General features: G+C 41.7%; 3 protein-coding genes across 3 annotated transcripts; all 3 read right to left on the bottom strand.

Moving 5' to 3' along the window:
* Window positions 1-2,345: 2,345 nt before the first annotated feature.
* On the bottom strand, window positions 2,346-5,171 carry LOC141776446 (tripartite motif-containing protein 16-like). The gene is made up of 2 exons (XM_074650059.1): window positions 3,276-5,171; window positions 2,346-3,173 (listed from the first exon to the last, which is right to left on the bottom strand). The coding sequence occupies exon 1, from the start codon at window positions 5,064-5,066 to the stop codon at window positions 3,393-3,395; it is 1,674 nt and encodes a 557-aa protein (XP_074506160.1). The 5' UTR covers window positions 5,067-5,171; the 3' UTR covers window positions 2,346-3,173; window positions 3,276-3,392.
* A 1,396-nt stretch (window positions 5,172-6,567) lies between these two features.
* fam151a (family with sequence similarity 151 member A) lies at window positions 6,568-19,550 on the bottom strand. The gene is made up of 13 exons (XM_074650094.1): window positions 19,387-19,550; window positions 19,039-19,190; window positions 16,090-16,239; window positions 15,844-15,993; window positions 15,350-15,512; window positions 15,006-15,063; window positions 14,186-14,275; window positions 13,163-13,239; window positions 12,778-12,914; window positions 9,400-9,570; window positions 8,676-8,782; window positions 7,882-8,061; window positions 6,568-7,042 (listed from the first exon to the last, which is right to left on the bottom strand). Exons 1-13 carry the CDS (start codon window positions 19,434-19,436, stop codon window positions 6,746-6,748), a joined length of 1,782 nt encoding a protein of 593 aa, XP_074506195.1. The 5' UTR covers window positions 19,437-19,550; the 3' UTR covers window positions 6,568-6,745.
* A 1,000-nt stretch (window positions 19,551-20,550) lies between these two features.
* Window positions 20,551-25,761, bottom strand: atg10 (ATG10 autophagy related 10 homolog (S. cerevisiae)). The gene is made up of 7 exons (XM_074650114.1): window positions 25,743-25,761; window positions 23,670-23,792; window positions 23,457-23,570; window positions 22,402-22,585; window positions 21,661-21,758; window positions 21,472-21,569; window positions 20,551-21,243 (listed from the first exon to the last, which is right to left on the bottom strand). The coding sequence occupies exons 2-7, from the start codon at window positions 23,775-23,777 to the stop codon at window positions 21,120-21,122; spliced, it is 726 nt and encodes a 241-aa protein (XP_074506215.1). The 5' UTR covers window positions 23,778-23,792; window positions 25,743-25,761; the 3' UTR covers window positions 20,551-21,119.
* Between the last annotated feature and the right edge of the window lie 4 nt (window positions 25,762-25,765).

The following is a 25,765-nucleotide window of genomic DNA, read 5'->3' as shown; positions in this document are numbered from 1 at the left end:
ACTACATGTCAGCATTCACACACTGATGGCAGAGGCTGCCATGCAAGGTGCCAACTAGGATCTAATCTAAATACTCGTTCACACAACGATGGCTAATTTGGGATTAAGTGTCTTGCTCAAGGACACATTGACATGTGCCGGGGATCGAACCACCGACCTTACGATTGGTGGGTTTAACTGCTTTTGACCTGTTAATCAGGGAAAACCTCCTCGCTGGCATGCTTCTATACATGGCCTTAAATACAGATCAATAAGATCACTTCCTGAACAGATTTCACAATCAGCAGATGGATTTATTAGTAGTTTAGCTTTTGAAATCATGCTAAAATTACATAAACAAACCGCACCAGAGTCGGCTTGGAGGCGGACCGAGACACACCTTTTCAGGTAACCAAACGGGTTATGAGTGAAAGCAACCTTAGCGAACTGTTTCACTAGCAACAGGACTGAATGGAGAGAGAAAAGAAGCAGCGGAAGCAATTGATGATGATTTTCTCCTTTAGTTGGGCCGATATCACGTCTAGTGAGCAATACAACCCAAAGATCTACCTAAGTTCAGTATCGCTTTAACTGTGATTAAAGGTTACTGGTGACTAAGACATGTATCCAGCGTTATCTCTGTCAGTTTTACTGCTAATGAAAAGATAAATACACCGATGGAAAGCTGACGATCTTGCTGTTTTAAAGGTTGTCATTCTATCATGAAGGCATGGGGGTGAAGTTTGACCCTGAAGTGATCACGCTCCTTTTATTTGATTTTCACGTTTTTCTCAGGTTAAAAGCTTTTAAAAAGTACCCTTAAAAAAAAAGAGGTAAATAAAATCATGCCTGAGATCTTCTGACATCTGATCTAATCAGCTTGAACGCACCTTGGAAATCATCAAGAGTCATAAAATCAGTTTTCTGCAACATTTTGGAAAGTGGCCATATTGGCAGCGCCCCGATATCTACATCTTTTCGTAACATATAAACCTACATCTGTGCCAAATTTAATTAATGATGCACGTTCAATCACATAGCAACAATACGGCCGTTCACTGTCCTTCAAACCATCCAATGTCTTCTACAAGAGGTCAAGAGGTCAGACGATCTCCATTAAGCTCACTGCAGTGTCTGAACTACTGTCCATCGGTCTCATTTTCTACAGAAATCTCTGGATCAAAATGAGCAGTCACAGTAATGACAGCGATGACGAGGTTCAGGACTGCTAGTTCAGCATCTGACTGTGATATGGATCAGTGTCCTGATGACATTCATGTCCTTCAGACTAACAGCTAGATGTGAAAGCTTGGCTTGGACTTTGACTGAATGAGTTCAGGCTGTCAGATTGGTGGATTAACATCCTCAGATGACTTTAAAACTGAGCACTCCTGACCTCTTGTGGTCGAAGTTGGCGCTTTCTGAGAGAACCTCCACGTGTTCAGCAGTCAATATACGGAGACAGAAGCACTTTCAAACACAAGAAACGATCACAGGAGAAGTATTTCACATTATTTTCGTAGATAGTACCACCTGCTGACCAGCAGTCATTCCCAAGCTGCTGCTCTGCTGAGCATTACTCAATCACAATATCATGTGATACTGTTTAATGACAGCAGCCGTACTGTGTGATGGGCTACGCTGACATTTAAAATGAGTGATCACAGGAGGCAACAACAGCTTTTCTTACTGCCACACAGCCCTCACTGGGCCGCTCTATCACCAAGAGCTCTGTTAGGGTGAGGAAAACGACGGCCTAGTGAGAACGGAGCCCCAAACTGAGAGAAAAACATGCACTTGTGAATTTTTACGGGTTCATTTGGACAAAGACTACTCTATATACACTATTCAGGACACTCAGACAGAAGACAGTGTGGAGTAGTCCAGAAATTAAACAGTAAAGTAAAGCCTCCTCTACACACAACAAACAGCGAAATCCATCTGAGAATAACTAATAATAATTAATGTTAAATATGAATAATGTTGTGGGATTATTCCTTATTTAATGGGATATATTTGGGATTCATTCATAATTATTACATACTTATATATAATAAATAAACAAAGCATTGGAATAGTGATTTGGAGGTTAAGTACCATGAACACCAAATAAGTTTGGATCCAGTGTGATTTCACGACAAACTCTGTTCTTTGACTGGTTACAAACAGCTGACTGACAACAGGGAGTTATCAAACTAAACTGTCCTGAAATATTTAAATGGCTTTATAATCATTTTTTTCACATATTTAACGATCTACTTTGAAGCATTTGTGACAAAACGGTTCAATTTCAGGACGTCATCCTGATCCAAAGCAGCCTGGAGCTTTGTATGATACCCTGGAAAAAAGACAGGAAGAGAAGACTTAGTTCATTCTTGTTTATTGATTATAGAAACCTTCAGTTTGTTCACACATCCCATCAGTAAAGTCTGTTAAATGACTCTTGTTACAATGATTTCACGTACAGATTCATTTTCATCCACACAATCAGTTTGTTTGAGCAGAATCTCAGCGATGTAACAGAGAATAATGATTTCCTTATTGATTATGATCATGATAATTACAGTTTCATTAAACATCTCAGTATCTCGTTTGTACGTCGATCTGGACGACAACATTTAGTCTGCCCAACAAATAAATGTGATTCTAGATATCTTTACAAAAAGTGGTGAGAACAGAATATCTATGATAAGAAATAAATCACTAGACCTTCCTTTAAGACCCGTGCAGTGGAAGAGAAACAACAACACACACACACACACACACACACACATATATATATATACAAATATTCATCAAACATTTAGAGCACAGAGAAGTTTACATTTTCATGCAGAGAAATATCAGTTCAGGTGAACAAAGATCATCATGAGCAGTGAAACAGACACAGGAAGGAGCGCCACCTGAAGACACTCACACATTTACAGAACAACTCATGAGAAGATGTCAAAGCAAAGAGTGTAGAAGCAAAGAGACGCAACTCTGCTGCTTTTATGACGACAGCCGCCGCCACCATTTTGGACTGAAAACGCTTCTTATATTCATAATATTTTATGGTTCAACACCGGCCGTTTTGGTAGAATGTGACAATAGAATAGAAATAATGTAGTTTTACTTTTGTACGTCACTTTGTAGGCGGACGTTTTACTGGCGTCCGGTAGTCACTTTCAGTCCAAAATGGCGGAAGCGTAGCTCTGCTGCTGGGCGCTGACGTTACAATGGAATAAACAATTGACTTTCACTTCTTGGTAATAAACGTTCTTTGGTCAAAGTAGAGCCCGTAATGTTTGATTGACAGCTGATCTCTGTGCAGTGAAGACATGAAAAGAAAAATCAGCTCTGCAGCAACAATGATGGACACCAGATAAGTTTAAGAGTTAAAACACAGAATTGAACCCTTAAATGACTTCTGTCTATTTCAGTTTACACAACTCAGCAGTGGTATCACAATAAAGAAGCCAAAGTCCAGCATAGAGAGGCTCAGTGAATGTGGTCTGGACTCTGTGGAGGAGAGTCATGGTTTCAGAGACGCTGTAGAAGGACAGAATACCTGCACTGTGATCCAGGTACACTCCTACTCTGGAGGACTGAGGACCTGAGACGGGGGTTTGGCCTTTGTTGTACCAAAATATATAACTGTCATCGTCACAACGTAACGCCCAAGATTTGTCATTCCGTCCAAACACACATTCATTCCACCCCCCTGCTCTCCTGATACTCTTGTATGCGACTGCTACATGAACTCCTCCCCCTCTCCTCTCCACCTCCCAGTAACAACGTCCAGTCAGACTCTCTCTACTCAGGACCTGACGCCTTGCAGTGAATCTGTCTGGGTGACTAGAATAAGACTGTTGTTCTCTCATTAATGTTGCTTTTCTGTTCCCGTCAGATAATAACAGCTCTGTGTGTGCTGTGTTTGGATCCAGTGTGATTTCTCGTGAATATTGTAAGAATCCAGCTCTGGTCTTGGGCTCTGGTTGTGGCAGTAAAACATCCACTTCAGTCACTGTCTGTGAGACGTTTGTCCATTTCTCTCTCAGAACGTCCTGTAGTTTATCTCTGACTTCTGACACAGCCGCCGTCACGTCCTCAAAGTAGCTCAGAGGACGGATATTGATGCTGGATGAGTGTGTAGATTCACTGAGAGGTGACAGTGAGGGGTAGTCGAGTAGAAACTGGTCGTGATCCTCTGTGTGTGACAGCAGCTTCAGCTCAGCGTCTCTCCTCTTCAGCTCAGTGATCTCCTGCTCCACCTTCTCCTGAAGCTCTTTGACTCGACTCACTTCACTTTTCTGCTGGGATCTGACCTGCTGCTTCACATCACAGCTTCTTTTCTCCATGAGACGGATCAGCTTGGTGAAGATCTTCTCACTGTCCTCCACTGCTTTATCAGCAGAGCGATTGACAGCCTCCAACTCCTGTTGGAGCAGCTTCACATCTTTCTCTCTGTCCTGGATCCTCTGCTGGATGTTGAGTCGACTCACCTCCAGCTCTCTCTGCCTCTCGGTCCTTTCTGCTGCAGCTGTGACGGTGTCGTGGCCTTTATGTTCATCCACAGAGCAGAGATAACAGATACACTGCTGATCAGTACGACAGAACATCTTCATCACCTCATCGTGACGAGAGCAGATGTTCTCCTGGAGCTTCTTGGAGGGCTCCACCAGCTTGTGTTTCTTTAATGGAGCTGAGTCATAATGAGGCTGGAGGTGTTTCTCACAGTAAGAGGCCAGACACACCAGACAGGACTTGAAGGCTTTCAGTTTCCTCCCAGTACAGACATCACAGGCCACATCTTCAGGTCCAGCATAGCAGTGATCAGCAGGAGCAGCTTGGAGTCCAGTCTTCTTCAGTTTCTCCACTAAAACTGCTAACATGGTGCTTTTCATCAGGACAGGCCTCGGTGTGAAGGTCTGCCTACACTGAGGGCAGCTGTAGATCTTCTTCTCTTCTTCTCCATCCCAGAAGCCTTTAATACAGTTCATGCAGTAGCTGTGTCCACAGGAAGTAGTCACCGGATCCTTCAGTAGATCCAGACAGATCGAACAAGAGACTTCTTCCTGGTCCAGCTGAACTCCTTTCTGCGCCATTTCACCTCTCAGTAGCAACGACTGTCTGAGTTTCACTTCCTGTGAACCGACACTAGTTTGAGCTCTGATCTAAACAGCATGTGTCTGTGAGGTGAATGGAGCCTGTCAGCTCTCACCATGTTGGTTACACCCTCCTTCAAACTGTAGATCTGAAGGGGAGGGAACAAGGAAGTAAATAGACTGTGTAGCTGTCTGTGTTTGAGAGCAGGAAGAGGAGGGAGGAGTTATCAAGTTATGATTCATTCCAGGAAGAGGAGCAGCACGACTGACTACGTCCCAAATCACATACTTTTTATTTTTATTTTTAGTACACTGCAGCTGCCCTTACAAAGTACGTACTGTTGCATGCAGTATACATACAATATATCTGCTGTGCAGAGGATTGTGGATCAGAACAGCCAGAAAAGCATGCTGGCTTTCATTCTGTAAAATGTGACCAGATGTAGTAGGACATCCTGGTAGCTTTGGCATAATGCATTTGACATACTATGTATTGGGACATGAGAAATCTTTTTTTCTGGCATACTAAGTAGTATGGTAGTATGAGTATTGGAACGCACAGGATGTTTCCTCATTTACAAACGGAGCCTCGGTTCAAACCTGCTCCACATTTGAAAACATTTCAGTGTTCAGTTGTAAAATATTTCTTGGCTCCTCAGGCTTTGGTGATGGCTCCACATTTCTCATAAACTCTTCCTCAAACTCTGTTCAGTTTTCAGACCGTTGCTATGGGCGCATCTCTGATGTCGGACCCTGGCGGACTGTTATTGTGTCAAAATATTGATTTCTTAAGTAAGTAGCCGTGTAATAAGCGGGATAATGTGCAGCTAGCGCAGGGGTCAGCAACCTTTACTATCAAAAGAGCCATTTTAGGCAAAAAAATGTGTCTGGAGCTGCAAAACATTTGAGCATTGTGATGAAGGTAACACAGTTTATAGTCTAAGTATATAGTATATAAGTCTAATGCAGTGAGGGCCAAAGAGACAATGTACTACAGAGTATTAGGGCCACATTGAGGGAAAAACATCTGAGAATTACAGAATAAAGTCATAACTTTGCGAGAAAAAAGAAAAGAAAATAACACGTAAAATTACTATTAATATATAATATTACGTCTTTTTTCTCGAAATCTCAGATTATTTTTTTTCCTCAATATGGCCCTAATACTCCGTCGTACCGTCGTACCACAGAACCCTACAACAATAATAAATAAAAATGAAAATGTAAACAAAAAACAGTTATTCATTTCCATTTTTAAAAATCCCCAGGGAGCCACTGGAGAGGGGCTAAAGAGACGCAGGTTGCTGACCCCTGAGCTAGCGGGTCATTGTTGTGAAAGAATCCCCTTCAGGGCGACGAGAGACCCTGCAGCATCGCCCTGTTGGGGATTCTCTCACAACAATGAACCGCTAGCTGTACATTATTCCTTATTTGATGGATTGCCAACAACAACAGATTTTTTTTTGCAAATTAAGAGGTATGAAAGATGTCACTCTACGTGTACAAGTGGCATCCTACATTTGATTTTATTTCAGTGCAAGACAAGACAACTCAAGGACACTTTATGGCAGCATTATGTACAATAATTCCCCCCCACATTAGCCTGCGTATACACGGATAGATCAGTAATGAGCCAGTCAGGCTATGATTAACAATGTGTTGGTCATATCCATCCTCAGTTAGGATTGACCAGATATCACATACAGGTTTGTGTTAGCTCTCCTTCGCTGGGTCATGAGTCCTTTGAAGACAGCGAAAGCTCCAGCGCTGCTTTGTGTGTCCTCCTCCACTAACAGGTCATATCTATCCATCATTCCCATCAGAGAGTTAATCGCCTCCTGTCCTGCCGGCAGTGACGCTGCGTTGAGATGTAGAGCCACCCTCTGAGACAAGCCTGGGATCAGAGGAGGCCAGTTCTGCTCTGCCAGGACGACGGTGACGTACGGGAACAGCCTCTCTACTGTGGCTACAAACTCCTGAAAGAGAGAGGAGGACGTCACAGCGGAGGATGGGCACTACGGTGCTGCATGTGGCGGAGCGGAAGCACAAAGACAAGCACCTCCAAAATGCATTTAACTATAATACCTGAATGACGACACTGTGACACTTACTTCCCTCGATTACGTATGGCATATTAGTTTTGATATATATTGGCCTGATATTGACCTTTGGAAATTCCTACAGTGTTTTTGCCAAGGGGCGACCAAAAAGTGAAGCCAATGCTGAAGAGCCTTAAACCTGCATTCTTTCTAACAGCCAGCAGGGGGCGACTCCTCTGGTTGCAAAAAGAAGTCAGATTGTATAGAAGTCTATGAGAAAATGAGCCTACTTCTCACTTGATTTATTACCTCAGTAAACATTGTAAACATGAGTTTATGGTCTCAATCGCTAGTTTCAAGTCTTCTTCAATACAGCATGATGTTCATTTAGTAAATTATGATCCCATTTAGAGTCAAATAGACCATAAAGCAGGGGATGCTTTAGGGCGTGGCTACCGTACCTTGTGATTGACAGGTCGCTGCCATGGCGACCAGTAAAATAACTATTAACTAAGCTTAATTAACTATCAATGTACCATTTATAAATGATGGTTATAATAAAGTGTTACCAAATAGAACAATGTAATAAATTAGAAAACTAATAAAACCATCATCATTTTAATAAATGTAATTCTTTGAGACGTTGCTAACACTGCTTCAACACTCTTTATCTAGCAGGAATAAACTACTGATTTCTGGGATGAAATCAGTAGAAATTGAAGTCCAGTTCTTTGTGTAGCAGAAACCCATGTTGGCTCAGGCAGGAGGCTACGTACCTTGGTGTTATCAGTGCTCTGTAAACCCTCCATGCTGATCCACACAGGCCTGTAGAGCCTCTCTCCGCTGTAGGCCGAGTGCAGCAGCTTGAGAGAAGCTTCCAGAAGCTGCTGAGTGGAGATCCGCAGGTGAACACCCCAGGGTGCACCAGCTCTCTGCCCGAGCAGCTGCAGGACGTCCTGCAAACACACATACACACACATAAGGCCTTATTCGTCCATATTGCACATTTCTGTTGTTCATAGAAATATAATAAAGAGCTGCACAAAACGACTAATAAGACCAAAGAAATGCAAAGGCAGACACCAGATCAGCTTCTGCTGTGAGAGTCTAATCTGGAAGAACATCCAGTGTGAGACGGTTGAGCTCAACGAGACACGGTGGACGAATCATCGTATGTTTTTTACTTTTTGTTAACATATCGATAAACATATCGTTTGTTTTCATGAACGGTAGAATGGTGCGTCGCTTTAAAAGTTGCGGCCGCAAGGATTTGTGGGACGGCATTATCTCCTTTCCTTTTGGTAAAGGATGGTCCAGTGTATCCTCTGTTAAAGGAGATAAGAAAGGAAGCATTGAAACACCTTTCCTTAACATTTAGAGGATTCAAACAGCTCTTATCACGGCTGCTACTGAGATACTTCCGGGTCATTTCACTCCATTAGGACTTTCAACTGCAGCCATTTCTTGTATTGCCCAACTAAAATACATCAATCTCATTAAAAAAGAAAAACAATAAGAAAGAGAAAAGGGTTTCCTGTGCCACTAACTGGCCTGTTTTTCATTCATATACCTGCAGTGTGAGAGCCGCTGAGCTCTTTCCAGAACCTTCAACCAGAGGGACTCCAGGTCTGTTACTGTCAGAGGCCACCTGAACCACCAGCATGCCACCATCACCACCTGGACACACACAGGGGTTATAAACAGGACAGTAAAGGTGAACAGGATTAATGCTTCATCACATTGGCTTTAGGATTCATAAGTAAAACAGTGTCAACAGGTTTACACACTGGTCGTTTTCACACGACTCACAGGACTGACGATACTAACGACTCACGTTACTAACGACTCCTGTGACTAACGACTCACATGACTCACGGAACTGACGACACTATCGACTCACATGACTGACGATACTAATGACTCAGAGTGAAGAATGTTATCAGCCCATTAAATGGCTGTTATTAATTGTTATCACTACCATTCTAATGCTTCAGGCGGGGCAAACTGCGTCTACTCTTTATGCTACGTCACCTGACTTCCTTGTTTGCTCCCATCATAATTACTACAGCCACTAGAGGTCGGCGTTGTCTTTGTGTATTTCTATTACTAATGTGAATTGTTGATAACGGCCTTCTGAACTTACTAGTAAGTGTCGCAAGCCCCTTCTAACCCATATCTATGGGGCTGATAACCACTGATAACGCCATGAAAGCCAGACAGCCGACTATCAGTACATCAATTATTCATTGAGTGAAAACAGATAATGATGAAAGTGAATGTCCGTCTGTTTGTACCTGAGAGCTGAGCCAACAGGGAGGTCTGATCAGTGACTCTAAACCAACGGACTGCCAGGCTGTTGCGTTGTGTGGCTGTGGACAGGAAGTCGGTGTCTGAGTTGTGATCTGGATAGAGGAAGTCCATCAGGTCTCCTCCAGGATAGAATCTCCTCAGAAGGCCCTGCTGCCCTGTAAACACAATGAATACAGCAATAAGTAAACGGAAAGTCATTCCTAACCTTATCCCATCATCTGATAAAAATAGATTTTCACTTTTGACTCATGTATCACAGACATGGCAACAGATGATAATGTTCTACAACTGATATACACTCACCGGCCACTTTGATAGGTACAAGGTGTACCTAATAAAGTGGCCGGTGAGTGTATATCTTATGAATTATCTTTATGAGCAATGAAATGTAGTAACAAGTGTCTAATATTCAAAAACCTACTGGTTATTTTTGGATTTTAATTAAAGGTGCTATTGATAGCATTGATAACATTCAGATGGGGCATTCTCCCTCCCCCACATTGCATTCACTTCACAACAAGTCGTTGCCAGGCACTTACCGTCAATCTCAGCCGTTTATCTGTTTATTCCACACTAACTGATGACCCAGAGATATCAAGTGATACCAACGTAGTCGTAATACTATTGGCTCACAAGCCTTGTTAGGAGTGGGAACCAAACACTTCCACAGAGATAAAACATTAATTTTGGAACCGCCAACATTTTTTTTAAATGATTAAAGCAGCAGTAGGCAGAATGTTTTTGGCATCATTGGGAAAAAAATTCCATAATAACCTTTCAGCATATTCTAATTAGAGTGTTCTGAGAGAAAACTGAACTTCTGCACCTCCTCATGGCTCTGTTTTCAGGCTTTAAGAAATCTATCCCGTGATGGGAGCCAATCACAGGTCATTTCAGAGAGAGAGAGCGTTCCTATTGGCTGTTCATTCAACGGAGGCAGCTGTCAATCACTCGCGAACTCCGATCGAACGATCAAACTACTGTTACTGTAATGCCTATTTCTCACCTCAAATGTTTTCAGAATCATCATCATAGTGTACTGTTTAGCTGTAAAATGAGAAAGTTTGTGCTCCGGCTGCTCGGCGGTGCTTGGTATTTCCTCAGCTGATCTCAACATGGCTGCCGGGTCACAAACTTTCTCATTTTACAGCTAAACAGTACACTACAAGATGTTTCTGAAAACATTTGAGGAGAGAAATAGTCATTACAGTAACAGAATATTGATTCATATTTGATTAGCGCTGCCTAGTTTGACCGCTGGATTGGAATTTGCGAGTGATTGACAGCTGCTCAGAGACGGAAAGGCTCTAGCTTGGCTCTGATTGGTTGTTTTCCTCCTGGTTTGTGAAATCTTGCGGATGTCATTAGGAGCACCGGCACTCAATGTTTGTCAGGATATAGTGATCGTTTTATAAAAATAACTTTTTTTAAAAATCATATTTGCTCCAATCCCATACAACGCCCACCAGCCGGAGCACAGCCAATAGGAATGCTCTCTCTCTGAAATGACCTGTGATTGGCCAAAGTCTCCCATCACGGGATACATTTCTTAAAGGTCACATATTATGCTCATTTCCAGGTTCATAGATGTATTTTAATGTTGCACTAGAACATGTTTACATGCTGCAATGTTCAAAAAACCCTTTATTCTTCTCATACTGCAGCCTGAGTCTGCCTGCCTCAGAGCCTAATTCAGCCTCTGTCTGAAAACCACTGATTCACAGCCTGTCTCCTCCCACTCTGATTGACAGAAAACGCTGACCAATCAGAGCAAACTTCCTCAACAACAACAGCGTCACCCTCTCCCTCCCTCCCGGAGAAGCTCTGGAGAGAGGAGTGGAGAGATAGCAGCTAGAATAGAGCTTATAAACCACTTTAAAGTTTATAAACCACTTTAAAGTTTATAAACCAGAAACTTCACCCAGCGCACGTTACCGGAGGAATCTGATCAGAAATCGGCGACACATGATGAACATCTGCGGTCCAGATTCCAGGTTTTCCTGACGGTTTCTCTCAGGTAAATAATACTATTTATAGCTCTGTTAGTTAGCTCAGTGTTTACCTCATGCATCAACTCTGTAAACCGTAAACATACACTCTGTTTTACGTTTGACTTTACAGATCCATCTGTGAGAAATGACCGACAGAATCATCCCAGAGGAGAGCAGATAGCTGAGAGCAGACAGCTGAGAGCAGATGGGAGATACAGAGCTAACCCGTTAGCATGTAGCTACATGCTAACGGTTAGCTACATGCTACCGCTATGACACGGTGTGTAAACACAGCGACCATCAGGGTGGAAAATAGAAGATGTGAAACAGTAGTCAGTTCATTATTTCTGCTAAAAGATAAATGTATGGAAGATCAGAGTAATGGTATATTATTTACAGTAGTAGCTGTCTCTGTGTTACCATGACTACAGACCACCGGAGCTTAGCTTACCATAGTTTACCAGAGCTGAAGACTTTCTCCTGTACCATGTTAACATAACTAACTAACAGGTGGGATGATTACAAATGCTGTGAATAATTAATATTGTCATCTGTCTACTCAAATAAAGTTTGACTGTGAAACAGAAATGTGTTGTGTTGCTTACAAGTCACTATTTACTACCTGTACTCTGCTACATGCATGACATCAAATATATATAATATATAAATATCATCTGTTTAAACAGTGTAATTACATAAAGCCTTTGTGAAAGAACATGTTATATTTAGATGATGGGAGTACATGAAGCCTGTTCTGCTGGTTCTTGCAGACTTTGCTCAAGTTAGGTTGAGGAGGAGAGACAGTGACGCGCTGTGGGGCGGGGTCAGCTACTGAAGGTTCTCTCTGGTTCGACCAGGAAACCCTTACATGGCTTGCATTTCTGCCTAATGACGTCAGAAGACTAGGAAAAAAGCGAATTTTTTTTCTGCACCCATTTCCGGACAAACGGAGGAGGAGAAAAAGAGAGAGGATGGTCTTTTATGATACTATGGTGGCCTGTAGACACACTGGGGACAGATATTGATGTTTAAAAGACATGGAAAAGTGCATTTTGCATAATAGGTGACCTTTAAAGTCTGAAAACAGAGCCATGAGGAGGAGCAGAAGTCTCAGAATACTTGAATTACAATATGGGAAAGGTTATTATTGAATTTTTGCCCAATGATGCCAAAAACATTCTGCCTACCGAAGCTTTAATGTAGTTTTAATATTTAAAAAAAATCTTTTTGCAGCAGGTATTCAGCAATACAAATGCTAAATTGAAAATTCTTTTACCACGTTTTGCACCCAACATTTTGCCAGAATTATTGATTCATATTTGCATCAAACGACTGACTGTAAATGTGGTCACTGCTTCTGGAAGTCCTTACTTGAAGCCTCTTTGAATGCAGACAGCGTTGGCTCATAGATATCGTAGTAGACCCTGGCGGGGTGGCTGTTCTCACGAACGAACAGCAGGTCACTGATGTTTGGGTGAATCGAACCTTGCCACAATGTCAGACTGAACCTGGGAAACCAAATCACAGCCCCGAAACAGTCTCAGTGTCACAGAGGAAATAAACATTAAAGTGTGAAAGCTTCCATGAACTGATATGTGTTCAAAAAAAAAAGAAAAGTCAAGCAGAGATGAGAGAGGAAATGCAAACAGTGAATCATTCTGTGTGTGAAAATGTTTGGCTTCAGTTATTCTTATTAATAAATAAATGATTGGTTTTCCCTCATCGCCGTGATACAGATGGAAGTCGTCTGCGTTACCGTGACGACTGGCTGAGGAGCCAGCTGATGTGCTGCCAGCCACTGCGAACCAACATGACATGGACCGGGAACGTCACCTGAAGACACAAATTACTCTTAATGATTCATTGCAGATTTTAAAACTCACTGTGATGTAATGACTGTGAACAAATGAAACCGTGGTGACGATGTTACCTGTCCTCCCTCCCTCCCTACCTCCCAACTAATGTTGAACACATTTTAACATCTACAATTTAAAAAAAAAACTGTACAAAGAAATGTGAGGAGGGAAGCAACAGAGTTCTTCTTTCAGTGTTACGAACACTCCTGTTAGATACTATTGAGATCTTCTCGTTGGACATTAACCCCCTGACACCCGACTTTACTGTCTTTCAGAGGCTGTAGCAGGTTCAGTTTTAAAGCTAGACCAGGGGTCAGCAACCTGAAAATGGAAATGAATAACTGTTTTTTGTTTACATTTTAATTCTTATTTATCATTGTTGTAGGTCTATGGTACGACGGAGTATTAAGGCCACATTGAGGAAAAAAAAAATCTGAGATTTTGAGAGTAAAGTCATAATATTACGAGAATAAAGTCATAAATTAACGAGAAAAAAAAATCGTAATATTATAAAGTATTCATTTTATTTGTTATATTATTTTTTTCTCGGAAAGTTATTACTTTTTTTTCTCGTAAAGTTCAAGTCAAGTCAAGTCGAATTTATGACTTTATTCTCGTAACATTAAGACTTTTTTTTCTCGTAATATTATGACTTTATTCTGGAAATCTACGATTTTTCCCCCTCTATGTGGCCCTAACACTTTGTTGTACATTTGCACTTTGGCCCTCACTACATTAGACTTATATACTCTATACTCACAATGCTCAAATGTTTTGCGGCTCCAGACAGATTTTTTTTTTGTTGCCTACAATGTCTCTTTTGATTGTAACGGTTGCTGACCCCGGAGCTAGACTGAAGGTGCAGGTATAACATGAAAACTTAAGGAACATGACGTTATTTTTGCGTGTCTTTTAAAGCTTACCTTTTGGGGGACATCTTTGATCATATCGTACATGTCTTCCACCATGGCCCTGGTGTAGGTTTTAACGAAGAGTGGAGGAGCGTAGGCTACCTGTCAGAAACAATGCAATGTCAGCTGCTGGACTAAAGGTCTACAGCGTAGCTAGCAGTCCCGTGAGGTTTTAACAATTGTTGGATTCCTCCTTGAAAAATGGAGCGACATCCTTGCTATCCTTCAAGAATGTAATGCTTTGCGTTACGCGAATGGAAGGACGATGTCGTTAACTACATCAAACCGGTTTATCCTCTGGAGAGCATTAAAGGCCCTGAAAACACACATATTTTCTTTGTCAGCTTCTTACTATGAGTACTGTAGCAAACATTTATGATACCAGCACGTTTTGTTCATCAAGATCATCTCCACAAATGAACACCACTTTTATGATTTTTGAAGCGTGAGTGCAATTGGCAGAAGTAAAAAAGTTAGGCTATAAACAAACTACACCACGGTCACATGGACGCACGTTTACACAACGTGAAGATATTTAGAAGTCTCATCCGGCCTCTTGTTAGCAACCGTCTTTTTGAAGACGTGAAATCTTCAAAATTCACGGAAGTATTTTATGTCGTAGAACAAAACGTTAAAATCTCTTCAGCTTGTGTTAACCACAGACCTTATTTCAGGCATCTAACTAATAACTCATTGACGTCCAGACGAGGGAACAGGAAGTGCTAAAAGTGCTAAAACTCATTTACGGGTTTTAGGACTCATTCCTGCAGCGCTCTATTACCGGCTTGTCTCTAAAGCCTATAAAGCTACAAAGGTTGTGATCATGTGATACCTTCCATCCAGGAGACAAAGTCACATCTGGAAACTTCTCCTGAATCAACTGCAGAAATCTGGAAAAGGAAGGAAGGATGACGGGGCAGTGAGTTAATGGAAATGTGAAACTCAGTTTGTGTTATCTACGCAATTCACTAACATCCAGTCTATCAATTCTGTTCTACCTTTTCTTGCATCCTATTATTATCTCACAGGGTGGATTATCAATGTCTCTCCCAACCTAAATCTGATCTAAATCCATCTTTGCTGAGGGGATGGGGATGGCAATAATACATGTACCATACAAGCCTATGAATCGCAAAGAACTGATGGACAAAATGCATGAAAATCTGTCTTTTTCACCTGGTTCCGTTGATTAGAGGCAGGAAGGCTGGTGTGTTGGGACCTAGGAGGATGTCAGCATTAACCCACACAGGCCTGTTTATTCCTCTGCTACTGTTCTTTTGAGTAAGCAGGTCCAATGACAAACCCACCGATCTCAGAGACTTAAAATCCAACTTCATGCCTGCAGAGAGAGACACAGAGCATTACAACTGGTGCTTTCCTTCTTAAAAGAATCTATTATGCTTTTCCCCTTTCCCTTTTTTTGTGTTTTATAGTTTTCTGTGCCTGTAAAAGAGGGGCAAATTATTCAGTTTTCTTTCCTGAGAATTAAAGGTAAAATCAAAAGTTAAAAGTCGCGAGACTGCAGGAAACGAAGTCTCCGAAACTCACCTTTTTTGGGCAAGGACCCCCCCAGCTTTGGTTTTGAAATCATCCCTATTCTTAAGGTTTCAAGGTTGGCAAGTATGACAGATGAAGAAACAGAAAGGCACACCTGTTCTACTCTACGGTACCTTTTCTAGAGGCCAGCACAGCATCCAACCACTGGTCCAGAGTGTTGTTACTGTAGATGGCAGGAGGGTGGGCCATGATAGGGATTGGCTTCTCACTGGGTGTTCCATAACCCTCCAGAGTGATATCAGCCTCCAGGATCATAACACCACCTGAGAGGAGGAGAGAAAGGGGGTACAGGTTTTGACAAATCCTGTATATAATGGAGGTGTAATGTTGCTATTGCGCCATCAGATCAGTGAGTTTACTCGCGAGAGCCGTGTTCATTTCCTCCTTGCTGTTAGCTCTGTGAAACCAGGTAGCCAACAGACCGTCGGGTTCGCTGATGTCACCCGACTGAACCAGGAAGTCCAGCATGTCTCCGTCGGTAGAAAACGAGGGCCGAGGAGCCGAGGAACCTGATTGGATGGCAAGACAAAAGCAGGTACGTATATGCAAGTGTAGGACTGTAAAAACATCATTCAGACCAAAAGAGGAAAGCAGGAGTTTTTTTTGTTTAGGATTGTCGAAGTTAACGCGATAATAAAGCGTTAACGCAAATTTGTTTTAACGCCACTAGGTTGTAGTAGGCTCAGTTTTAAAGACACTGGCATCATATGAAACTAGAAAAACCTAATGAATCCTTTGGTGCTGACCATGTCAAACTAGCTTGTTGCAAAGGAGGCTAAATAACACTCTAAACTTACACTAAATTTTGGCGAGGAAAAACGGGCATGGCTATTTCTAAAGGGGTCCCTTGACCTCTGACCTCAAGATATGTGAATGTAAATGGGTTCTATGGGTACCCACGAGTCTCCCCTTTACAGACATGCCCACTTTATGATAATCACATGCAGTTTGGGGCAAGTCATAGTCAAGTCAGCACACTGACACACTGACAGCTGTTGTTGCCTGTTGGGCTGCAGTTCACCATGTTATGATTTTAGCATATTGTTTTATGCTAAATGCAGTACCTGTGAGGGTTTCTGGACAATATCTGTCATTGTTTTGTGTTGTTAATTGATTTCCAATAATAAATATATACATACATTTGCATAAAGCAGCATATTTGTCCACTCCCATGTTGTTAAGAGTATTAAATACTTGACAAATCTCCCTTTAAGGTACATTTTGAACAGATGTGATTGTGAAAATGAAATAATGTGAAAATGATTAAACTGGAGCACACTATCTTAAATGATTTGTGCACTTAAATGAATAACGGCAATTCAACAGTGATATATTCATTTGAGATGTTGTTGGGAGGGTGTTGCAGTTTTTCTCTTAGTCAAGGGGAGGGTCCAAAGAAAATATTAATAATCCTGGGAAGGGCTTATGATTTTTGAACAAGTGAAACATAATGTAAAGAACTACAAAGTCTGTGTAGGGAGGAGGCCGGGGTGGATGGATGGTTCGAACAACAAACATCCAGGAGACCGCTGTTTATTTCCCTATGTTCACATTATATGTATTCATTTTTGTCATATGGATTGTCTACGTTGTATTTTCATTATGTTGTACTTTGTACACACGACATCTATTGCACGTCTGTCCATCCTGGAAGAGGGATCCAACAGGAACTGTTGCCTAGTGATACACATGGGCCATTATCCCATTAAAATTAACAGCATGTGTTATCAAAAGAACTTTGACCATCCTAATCAAATAAAACTTTGGATAATGGCATTATAAAGTTTTAATATTATCTTTATGTGGATGACAAAGTGTTTTGCTTTGCTGATACTGCACACTCAGCCACTGACATCCTTAAACAAGCCTTTGACAAATTGCAAAATACGCTTTTTAAATCTGAAAAATTAGTTCTGAATGCAAAGAAGACTAAATATATGTTATTCTCTAGAGCCAGGGATACTGTGGACATTGTGAATGGACTTAGTATTGACAGGGTCTCGGAGTATAAATACCTTGGCATCTGGCTGGACGCAAAACGTACATTTAAATTTCACAATGACACACTTCTTATATACTGTACAGTCTATGTCAGGGGTCAGCAACCTGCAGCTCTTTAGCTCCTCTCCAGTGGCGACTTTTTCTTGTCAAGTTATGACTTTATTCTCGTAATATTACGACTTTTTTTCTCGTAAAGTTATGACTTAATTCTCGTAATATTACGACTTTTTCTTGTCAAGTTATGACTTTATTCTCGTAATATTACGACTTTTTTTCTCGTAAAACTATGACTTTATTCTCGTAATATTACGACTTCTTTTTCTCGTAAAGTTATGACTTTATTCTCGTAATATTACGACTTTTCTTTCTCGTAAAGTTATGACTTTATTCTCGTAATATTACGACTTTTTCTCGTCAAGTTATGACTTTAATCTCGTAATATTACGACTTTTTTTTCTCGTAAAGTTATGACTTTATTCTCGTAATATTACGACTTTTTTTTCTCGTAAAGTTATGACTTTATTCTCGTAATATTACGACTTCTTTTTCTCGTAAAGTTATGACTTTATTCTCGCAATATTACGACTTTTCTTTCTCGTAAAGTTATGACTTTATTCTCGTAATATTACGACTTTTTTTCTCGTAAAGTTCTGACTTTATTCTCGTAATATTACGACTTTTTTTCTCGTTAAGTTATGACTTTATTCTCGTAATATTACGACTTTTTTTTATCGCTAAGTTATGACTTTATTCTCGCAATATTACAACTTTTCTTTCTCGTAAAGTTATGACTTTATTCTCGTAATATTACGACTTTTTTTCTCGTAAAGTTATGACTTTATTCTCGTAATATTACAACTTTTTTTTCTCGTTAAATTATGACTTTATTTTGCCTAAAATGGCTCTTTTGATAGTAAAGGTTGCTGACCCCTGGTCTATGCTAACAAGAACATAAATATGTCGTAATAAGCTGCTTGCACAGACGACCTATACGGCCGTTTTTTTCGGTGAGGATGGTTTGGCATTACTCCACTACAAACATTTAAATGAGATCAGTATTACCTTCAGTGGTAGAATATTAAGTGTGAGATGAATGAGATGATTTTGGAGCCAAACAAGCGTTCCTCTGAGTCAGACAGACAACATTACTTTACTTCTACACATGATTACGTCTCTGAATCTGCTACTAGATATGTACATTGTCTTAATTAGGCTTGTATTAACGTTGATGAACATGTGTCTGATGTTTTATCCTGACTAAACGGCCACTTCAATGAACCATTTTATGGCAAAGATCTCGTATGTACCTGACTTTGTGCCGAGCACGGCTGCGACCGTGATGATAATCACCAGGACGACGAGTCCAACAGCCACAGATATGATTATCAGTTGTTGTTTTGTTAAAAAGCCCAGATAAAGGTCTGTCTTTTGTCCTTGGCGGTTAGACTGCGGCCTCGCCCTGGAGGAACACGGCAAAAAAAAACATAGAAGAAGCGATCACACATCTTTCTATGTAATCACGTGAACAACATTTAACATTTAAGAAGAAATATTTGGTGATATCCTACAAAACTCACACCACGCCTTTTGGAAAATAAATGAGTTTTTACATACAGCTCGATAGATAAGGTTGAATCAATGTGTCCGTCACTGACCTTTCTGCCATGCCTATGTTTTCTCTCTGATTGGCCTCTCGCTCTCCCATCCTCTCCCGCTGCCGTTCTTTCTACTGTCCTCAGAATTAATAAATGTCGTCTTTGTAAAGAGCTGCGGAACAACACAACGACAGATGGCAAATCATTTATATGAGCCTTATCTCCAGAGCAGAGATCACAGTGCTTTCACTGATAAGGTGCACATGCACTCTACGGTGTCCGTACTACTCTATCGGTGCTGACGGATCCCGTGAGACCTCTGAGCTCTGAGGTCAAGAATAAAGCAGGTATGAAACACATAAGGTAGCAGGGCAGAGCGTTTCCTTTTGCCTCGAATGTCCCTTCAATAAAACATAACTTATACAATATGAACGCAATCAATCACAATACAAAGGCAGTTTACCCTTCCCTTTCCCAGGTTCACTAATGCTCACATGATTAAGATGATTAAGATGATTAACAGCTCAATAAAGAAGATGCTAATTTTACGTTGAATTGATGTGAATATTAAGAGTTTCTTTATTGCAAGACAAAAGACAGGAACATTAAAGGGACAACACGAGGAAAGCAAAACAATAAATACAGACAAAAGTTGATCGCCAGTGATAATTTGTTTAAAAAGGTATGACATGCAACGTTTTCTTAAAAAAACAATGTATAGACTGATACTAATGTAATCCCTCTCAATCTCAAGAAGTCTCTGGTGGTGTCTGTTTCTACACAGACCCTGCAGCCCTCTGCTTGTATTGTCTCTTTTCTTATTATTTAGCTGTGCTCGGGACTCTTCTGGACGTCTGCAAATTGGCTTTGTGCCCCCCGTGGGGGTGTAACTTGCAGCCAATAAGCAGGGTGCACAGCCCGTTCTCATTCCCAGGTCAAATACCACCGCTTTGTCACGCCCCTCGATGTCTGATACCGAGGCACAAGTCCCCCTTTAGCTCCGTCAGATAAAAAGCAGGTAGGTTTCAGGTTTCAGCAGGTAGATCAGCTGTTCCACCAGCGGAACATATTGTCATTCAAACCCGACAGAAACAAAATAAAACTCACCAAAACCGTCTCAGTTTGTCTTTCCACCGGCCTCTTCCACTGTTCCAACAATATGGTTGAAAAAAAACTCTTAATCCATAGCGTTGGATGGGAAAATGTGCCGACGCTACATGTCTGTCTCTCCCCGAAGAGCAGCTGCTAGGGGTGTGGGGTATGTGGCGATTATTTGAATAATAATCGACTAATTCCCAGTGATTTTCGAATAGTATTTTTGCTTGGAATGCACATCTCTAATGCAGAGTTGTGGTCATGTTTATTTATGCTTTAGAAAGTAACCGCCCTGAAACAATCAGAAAATAATGTTTTATTTCTCCGATTCACTGCTTTGTTCTCACTAACGCCGCTCCCTCTCTTCATTCACTCCAGAACTTGCTCGACCACCGCTGCTCTCGATATCTAAAGAAATTACCGAAAGTATTAAAACTTGATTTTGACAAAGGGGCCTTCTGCAAAACGCAGACTCAAGATCAGGTAAAAATGCAGAAGATAACAAAAGGCCCTTATTACTATTTCAGGTTTTTGTTGCATTTCAGTATATCGCCCCAAAACAAAGTCCACCTTGTGCCTTCAGTGCCTTCAGTGCCTTCAGTGCCTCTGGGGCTCCGGGTCCCAGTTGATAATCCGGCCTCCGTGCAGAGAGACTCCGCAGTGATGCCGACAGAGAGCAGAGCAGAGCAGGTGCAACCTCAGTCTGGCTTGGTGCTGCTCAGAGAGGCTGCAGGATTGAGCTGGGTGGAATACTTCAGAGGGACGTCCAGACCCACCACAGGACCAACAACACTGAGCCACGACAACACGTAGTTCACTGTCCTGCAGAGACACACAGCACACACACAGTTAGTACTATGAACATGACCGATATCTAGCAATACTGTATGAGCTGAGTGAAGAACAACATTGTTTCCTGATTATACTGTAGCTGTTGCACGGGCCTAGTTCTACATCTAGCTTCAGCTTAACGGAAAAGCTATAAGTTGCATGTAACTTTAAATGAGTTGATGGGCCTGCTATTGTTCACACTGAAGGCAGTGATCCTACCTGTGTTGGTCCTGAGCCGCCTGCATCACAGGCCTCATGAACTCCTCTGTTCTACAGGGGTGGAGCATGAAGAAAGGCTGACCCAGCAGGGGATGCTCCTAACACACCAGACACACAGAGGAGATCTCAGCTTCAAGGAGCAAGGTGACGATAATAAAGCTGAAGGCGACATCTTTTCCTGTTTTTTACCTGCAGGGTGATTGTATTCAGAGGGCTGTTCTGAAGTCGATGCCTGAAGTTGGGATGAACAGAGCTCCACACCTCCTCTAACGACAGGCTCCTCCCCTCTGACACGGTGACACACGAGGAAGAAGAAGACGCAGCAGAAATATCACTGAGGGCATCCTCACAAAATACTGACAGATATACAAACGTGTACGGACCTTTTCCTACTGCAACAATGTACTTTTTAGAAGAAACCAATGAGAACCGTTGTCTGATATTTGAGTCTCATAAAAACACTTTCATAGTCTAGAGATGTGAGGTGTGATGAATCGGTTTTCCTTCCAAATATTGCTCAAACTTTAGGAGGCAATGCAGTGTTGTGTGTGTGCGCCATATACAGTAAGTGCAAAAACTGTGCAGCTCATGTGTGTGTTTGTGGTTGTAGCCGCTGTGGAGTTTAACTTGTATATACATCTCTGTGTTATTATTGTCAGATATTTTTGTTTAACTGTCTGAGTTTTGTCTCTTTTCTGGTTAAAGGGACTGTAACTCAGTAACGCACATTTTAACTGACCTACTTTTTGCTTTTATTTAAGTACATTTTTACCCGAGTAATTGTACTTGTAGTTGTCTTTAAACTAACAGTACTTGAGTACAATATTCTAGCACTCTTTCCATCCCTGCAGCAAGTAAAACACAGTCAAACCGCTCACAAAGGATACATGAACTTGAATCATAACAGTGTGTGTCTCACATGTAACTGACCCTGAGTGACGGCTCTGAAATAGAGTACGGGAGTACTGTAGCTGCAGGAGTGCAGGATGTGATACTCGTACTGAAGCACCTGGCTGCTGCCTTCAGACACCGTACAGACCCCATCATCTTCACCAGCTTCATCATCTATGTCACCTTGGATGCTGTCAGTATCAACTGAGGCAACCAGGACAGACTGTGGATAGAAGAGAGACAGCAGTGAATGGAACAGAGTTCACTATCAGCTCTGTTTCTTAGTGTTGTCTGTGGCTGCTTCAAATCTGAAGCCTGGAATTATTAATTAATTCATTATTAAAGGTGTGTGAAGATTATTAGCTCAATATTTTAATTAAAGGTTAATTTTACTGAAAATGAGAAGTACTGACTAGGGATGTTAATAATTAACCGTTTAACCGACGTTAAGAAAAGAAATGTATAAAATTAATTAAAAAGCTGAGCAAAACTCAGAGGAGCAGCTCTGTGACCCCGTGACCGAGCCATGTGACCGAGCCATGTGACCGAGTGGACGCTTCTCCGCCTGATCCATGGGCCCAATAATGCAGAAGATCGCCGGAAGATCCGGGTACTTTTCCAGTCGGAAGTCGAACCATTTTGTCTTCATGCACTGCTGAGCAACTTTCATAGGAATGAACGGGGCTCCGCCTCCAACGCTGTACCCAGTTCTCTTTATACATCCATTGTTGTAGCATTTATTCACCGACAAATAAACTGTTCACACAGCTACAGCTACGTTCACAGCTATAACCCCACACTCACCGCCGCCACAAACACAAGGTCCTCGACAATACTCGCAGCATCGTGGCTGCTAAGTTAACGCTCCTGGATGGGTGAACTGGGGACTCCATTGTCTGTTGTGCTCATACACTGCAGCTGGCGCACCGCTGCATGCGGCGCACTAATCTTGTCGGTTTACGGTTAATAATCGTTTTTTTAAAAAAAACAATTCTAGTAGTACTGACTAATTCCTGACATCCAGTAATATTATAATAAAGGCACAGATGGAGAAAAATCCCACGATACAAGATGAACGTTGAATATTCTTTCACCTGTTCCTTGTGTGGCTCTGAGTCTGAACCGGATCCTTCCTGGTACCACACTGGGCTGGAGTCAATGACGACCGACCTGAGAGCAGTCTTCCTCAGGTAGCCCTCCTCTGAACCCTGAGCCCGGATCAGAAACTACCATTACTACCACATTCATGGACCACAACAGGCTTTCAGGCTCTGTCTACAGTGAAGACAAAGTGTGAGAAGCCTCACCTGGACTGCTTCCCAGCTCCAGCCGTCTCTCAGCTGCTCTGACTGCTGCAGGAGGATCTGACAGCAGCGACGGAAGTCCTCCTCATCCAGCGCGACGCACGAGCTCATCTCTGCCAGGCAACGCTGTGGAGGGTTTGATAGATTACAACTTTTTTTTTAAATCGGCTGTAGCTATCGGTGTGTGAATGAGTATTTAGATTAGATTCTGATCTGGCATCTTGTATGGCAGCCTCTGCCATCAGTGTATGAATGTGTGTGTGAATGCTGACATGTAGTGTAAAGTCGGTGTCCCATGCGCGCTCGCGTGTGGCTACGCTGTTCAGACTCAGACTCCAACACAAACTACATGGAAGCACCAAAACCTCTTGGTTGTATCTAGTGAAGCCCGTCTGTTAAACAGTGTTGGCCGCGGTCGGAGGACGCGGGGGAGACCGTAGCTTTGGTCTCCAGGACCGGAGTCTCTGCTGTACTCTGCTCCTCTGCTTGCCTTCACTCACACACCGCGCTCGTTCTCACTCGCTCTCTCGCTCTCTCGCTCCACCTCACGTGCATGCGTGCACACTCCACACTGCAGAAGAGTTCGTAACTCTGAGAATATCTAGTGAATGTACAGTGGACGTTTGTGCAGAAATAACTGCTGCAGCTCCTCCAGACCAACAGAGGTTTCCCGTGTCTTGTGAAGTGACGGGGCTCCGCAGCGAGAAACGTTATCGTCTCCGACCAAAACTCCGGTGTCTCCCCTGTTCCCTCCGGCCGCGGTCGGGAGGCTGAAGCAGGAAAAGCCAACACTAGGATCAGCATTGATTCATGGAGAGACCTTCGTCTGGTCAGCTAACATTACTGCTAAGCAGCTGAAATATAGAGTGATATTGTGCTTTTAGCTGACGTGTGTCGCCTCACTGTGTTGAGCGATGCTCGTTCATGTCTATGTAGAGCGAGCATAAGCGCGAGCAACAGGACGCTGACTTTCGTTGACTTAACGGCTACAGGTGTCGCTGTTAACAAGACATTTCTGATTCTTACAAACAGTCCCTTTAAAGAGTTCCCCTTTAATTGATCATTTATATTTTATGAACTAATCATGTTTTCTATGTACAATGTTTATCTGAAAAGTAACCAGTGACTCCAACTGGTCAGATGAATGTAGTGCAGTAGAAGGTACAATGTGACCCTCTGGACTCTGGTGAAGTATGAAGTAGTATGACTGAAATACTCCAGTACAAGTACCTCAGAATGCAGTATATGCAGTATATGCAGTATATGCAGTATATGCAGTATATGCAGTATATGCAGTATATGTAGTATATGTAGTATATGCAGTATATGCAGTATATGCAGTATATGCAGTATATGCAGTATATGCAGTATATGTAGTATATGCAGTATATGCAGTATATGCAGTATATGCAGTATATGCAGTATATGTAGTATATGCAGTATATGTAGTATATGCAGTATATGCAGTATATGTAGTATATGCAGTATATGTAGTATATGTAGTATATGTAGTATATGCAGTATATGCAGTATATGCAGTATATGTAGTATATGCAGTATATGCAGTATATGCAGTATATGCAGTATATGTAGTATATGCAGTATATGTAGTATATGTAGTATATGCAGTATATGTAGTATATGTAGTATATGTAGTATATGCAGTATATGCAGTATATGTAGTATATGTAGTATATGCAGTATATGCAGTATATGCAGTATATGCAGTATATGTAGTATATGTAGTATATGCAGTATATGTAGTATATGTAGTATATGTAGTATATGCAGTATATGCAGTATATGTAGTATATGCAGTATAGCTACAGCCTGTAGCTGTGTACCAATTCGACTACAGTACATACTAGACCTAATAGTAGAATAGTGCTTTTGCAGTAAATACACATAACCATTAGTGCTTTGTACTGATGGGAGAATGTATGAATGTACTCATAAAACCTTACATGTAGTTATAAAAGCATAACAGCAAAACAAAGGTCTTTAGACACACAACAGAGAACAGCAGACATTGAGTTGGTCTTCTCTATATTACAGTATATAGTATATAGTACTTACTGCTGGACTGGAGGAACAGCTGC

This window comes from Sebastes fasciatus, chromosome 11, assembly GCF_043250625.1.
Source record: "Sebastes fasciatus isolate fSebFas1 chromosome 11, fSebFas1.pri, whole genome shotgun sequence".
Lineage (NCBI taxonomy): Eukaryota > Metazoa > Chordata > Actinopteri > Perciformes > Sebastidae > Sebastes > Sebastes fasciatus.
The sequence above is the reverse complement of the archived record's forward strand: the minus strand, read 5'-3'. Positions and strand labels throughout refer to the sequence as shown.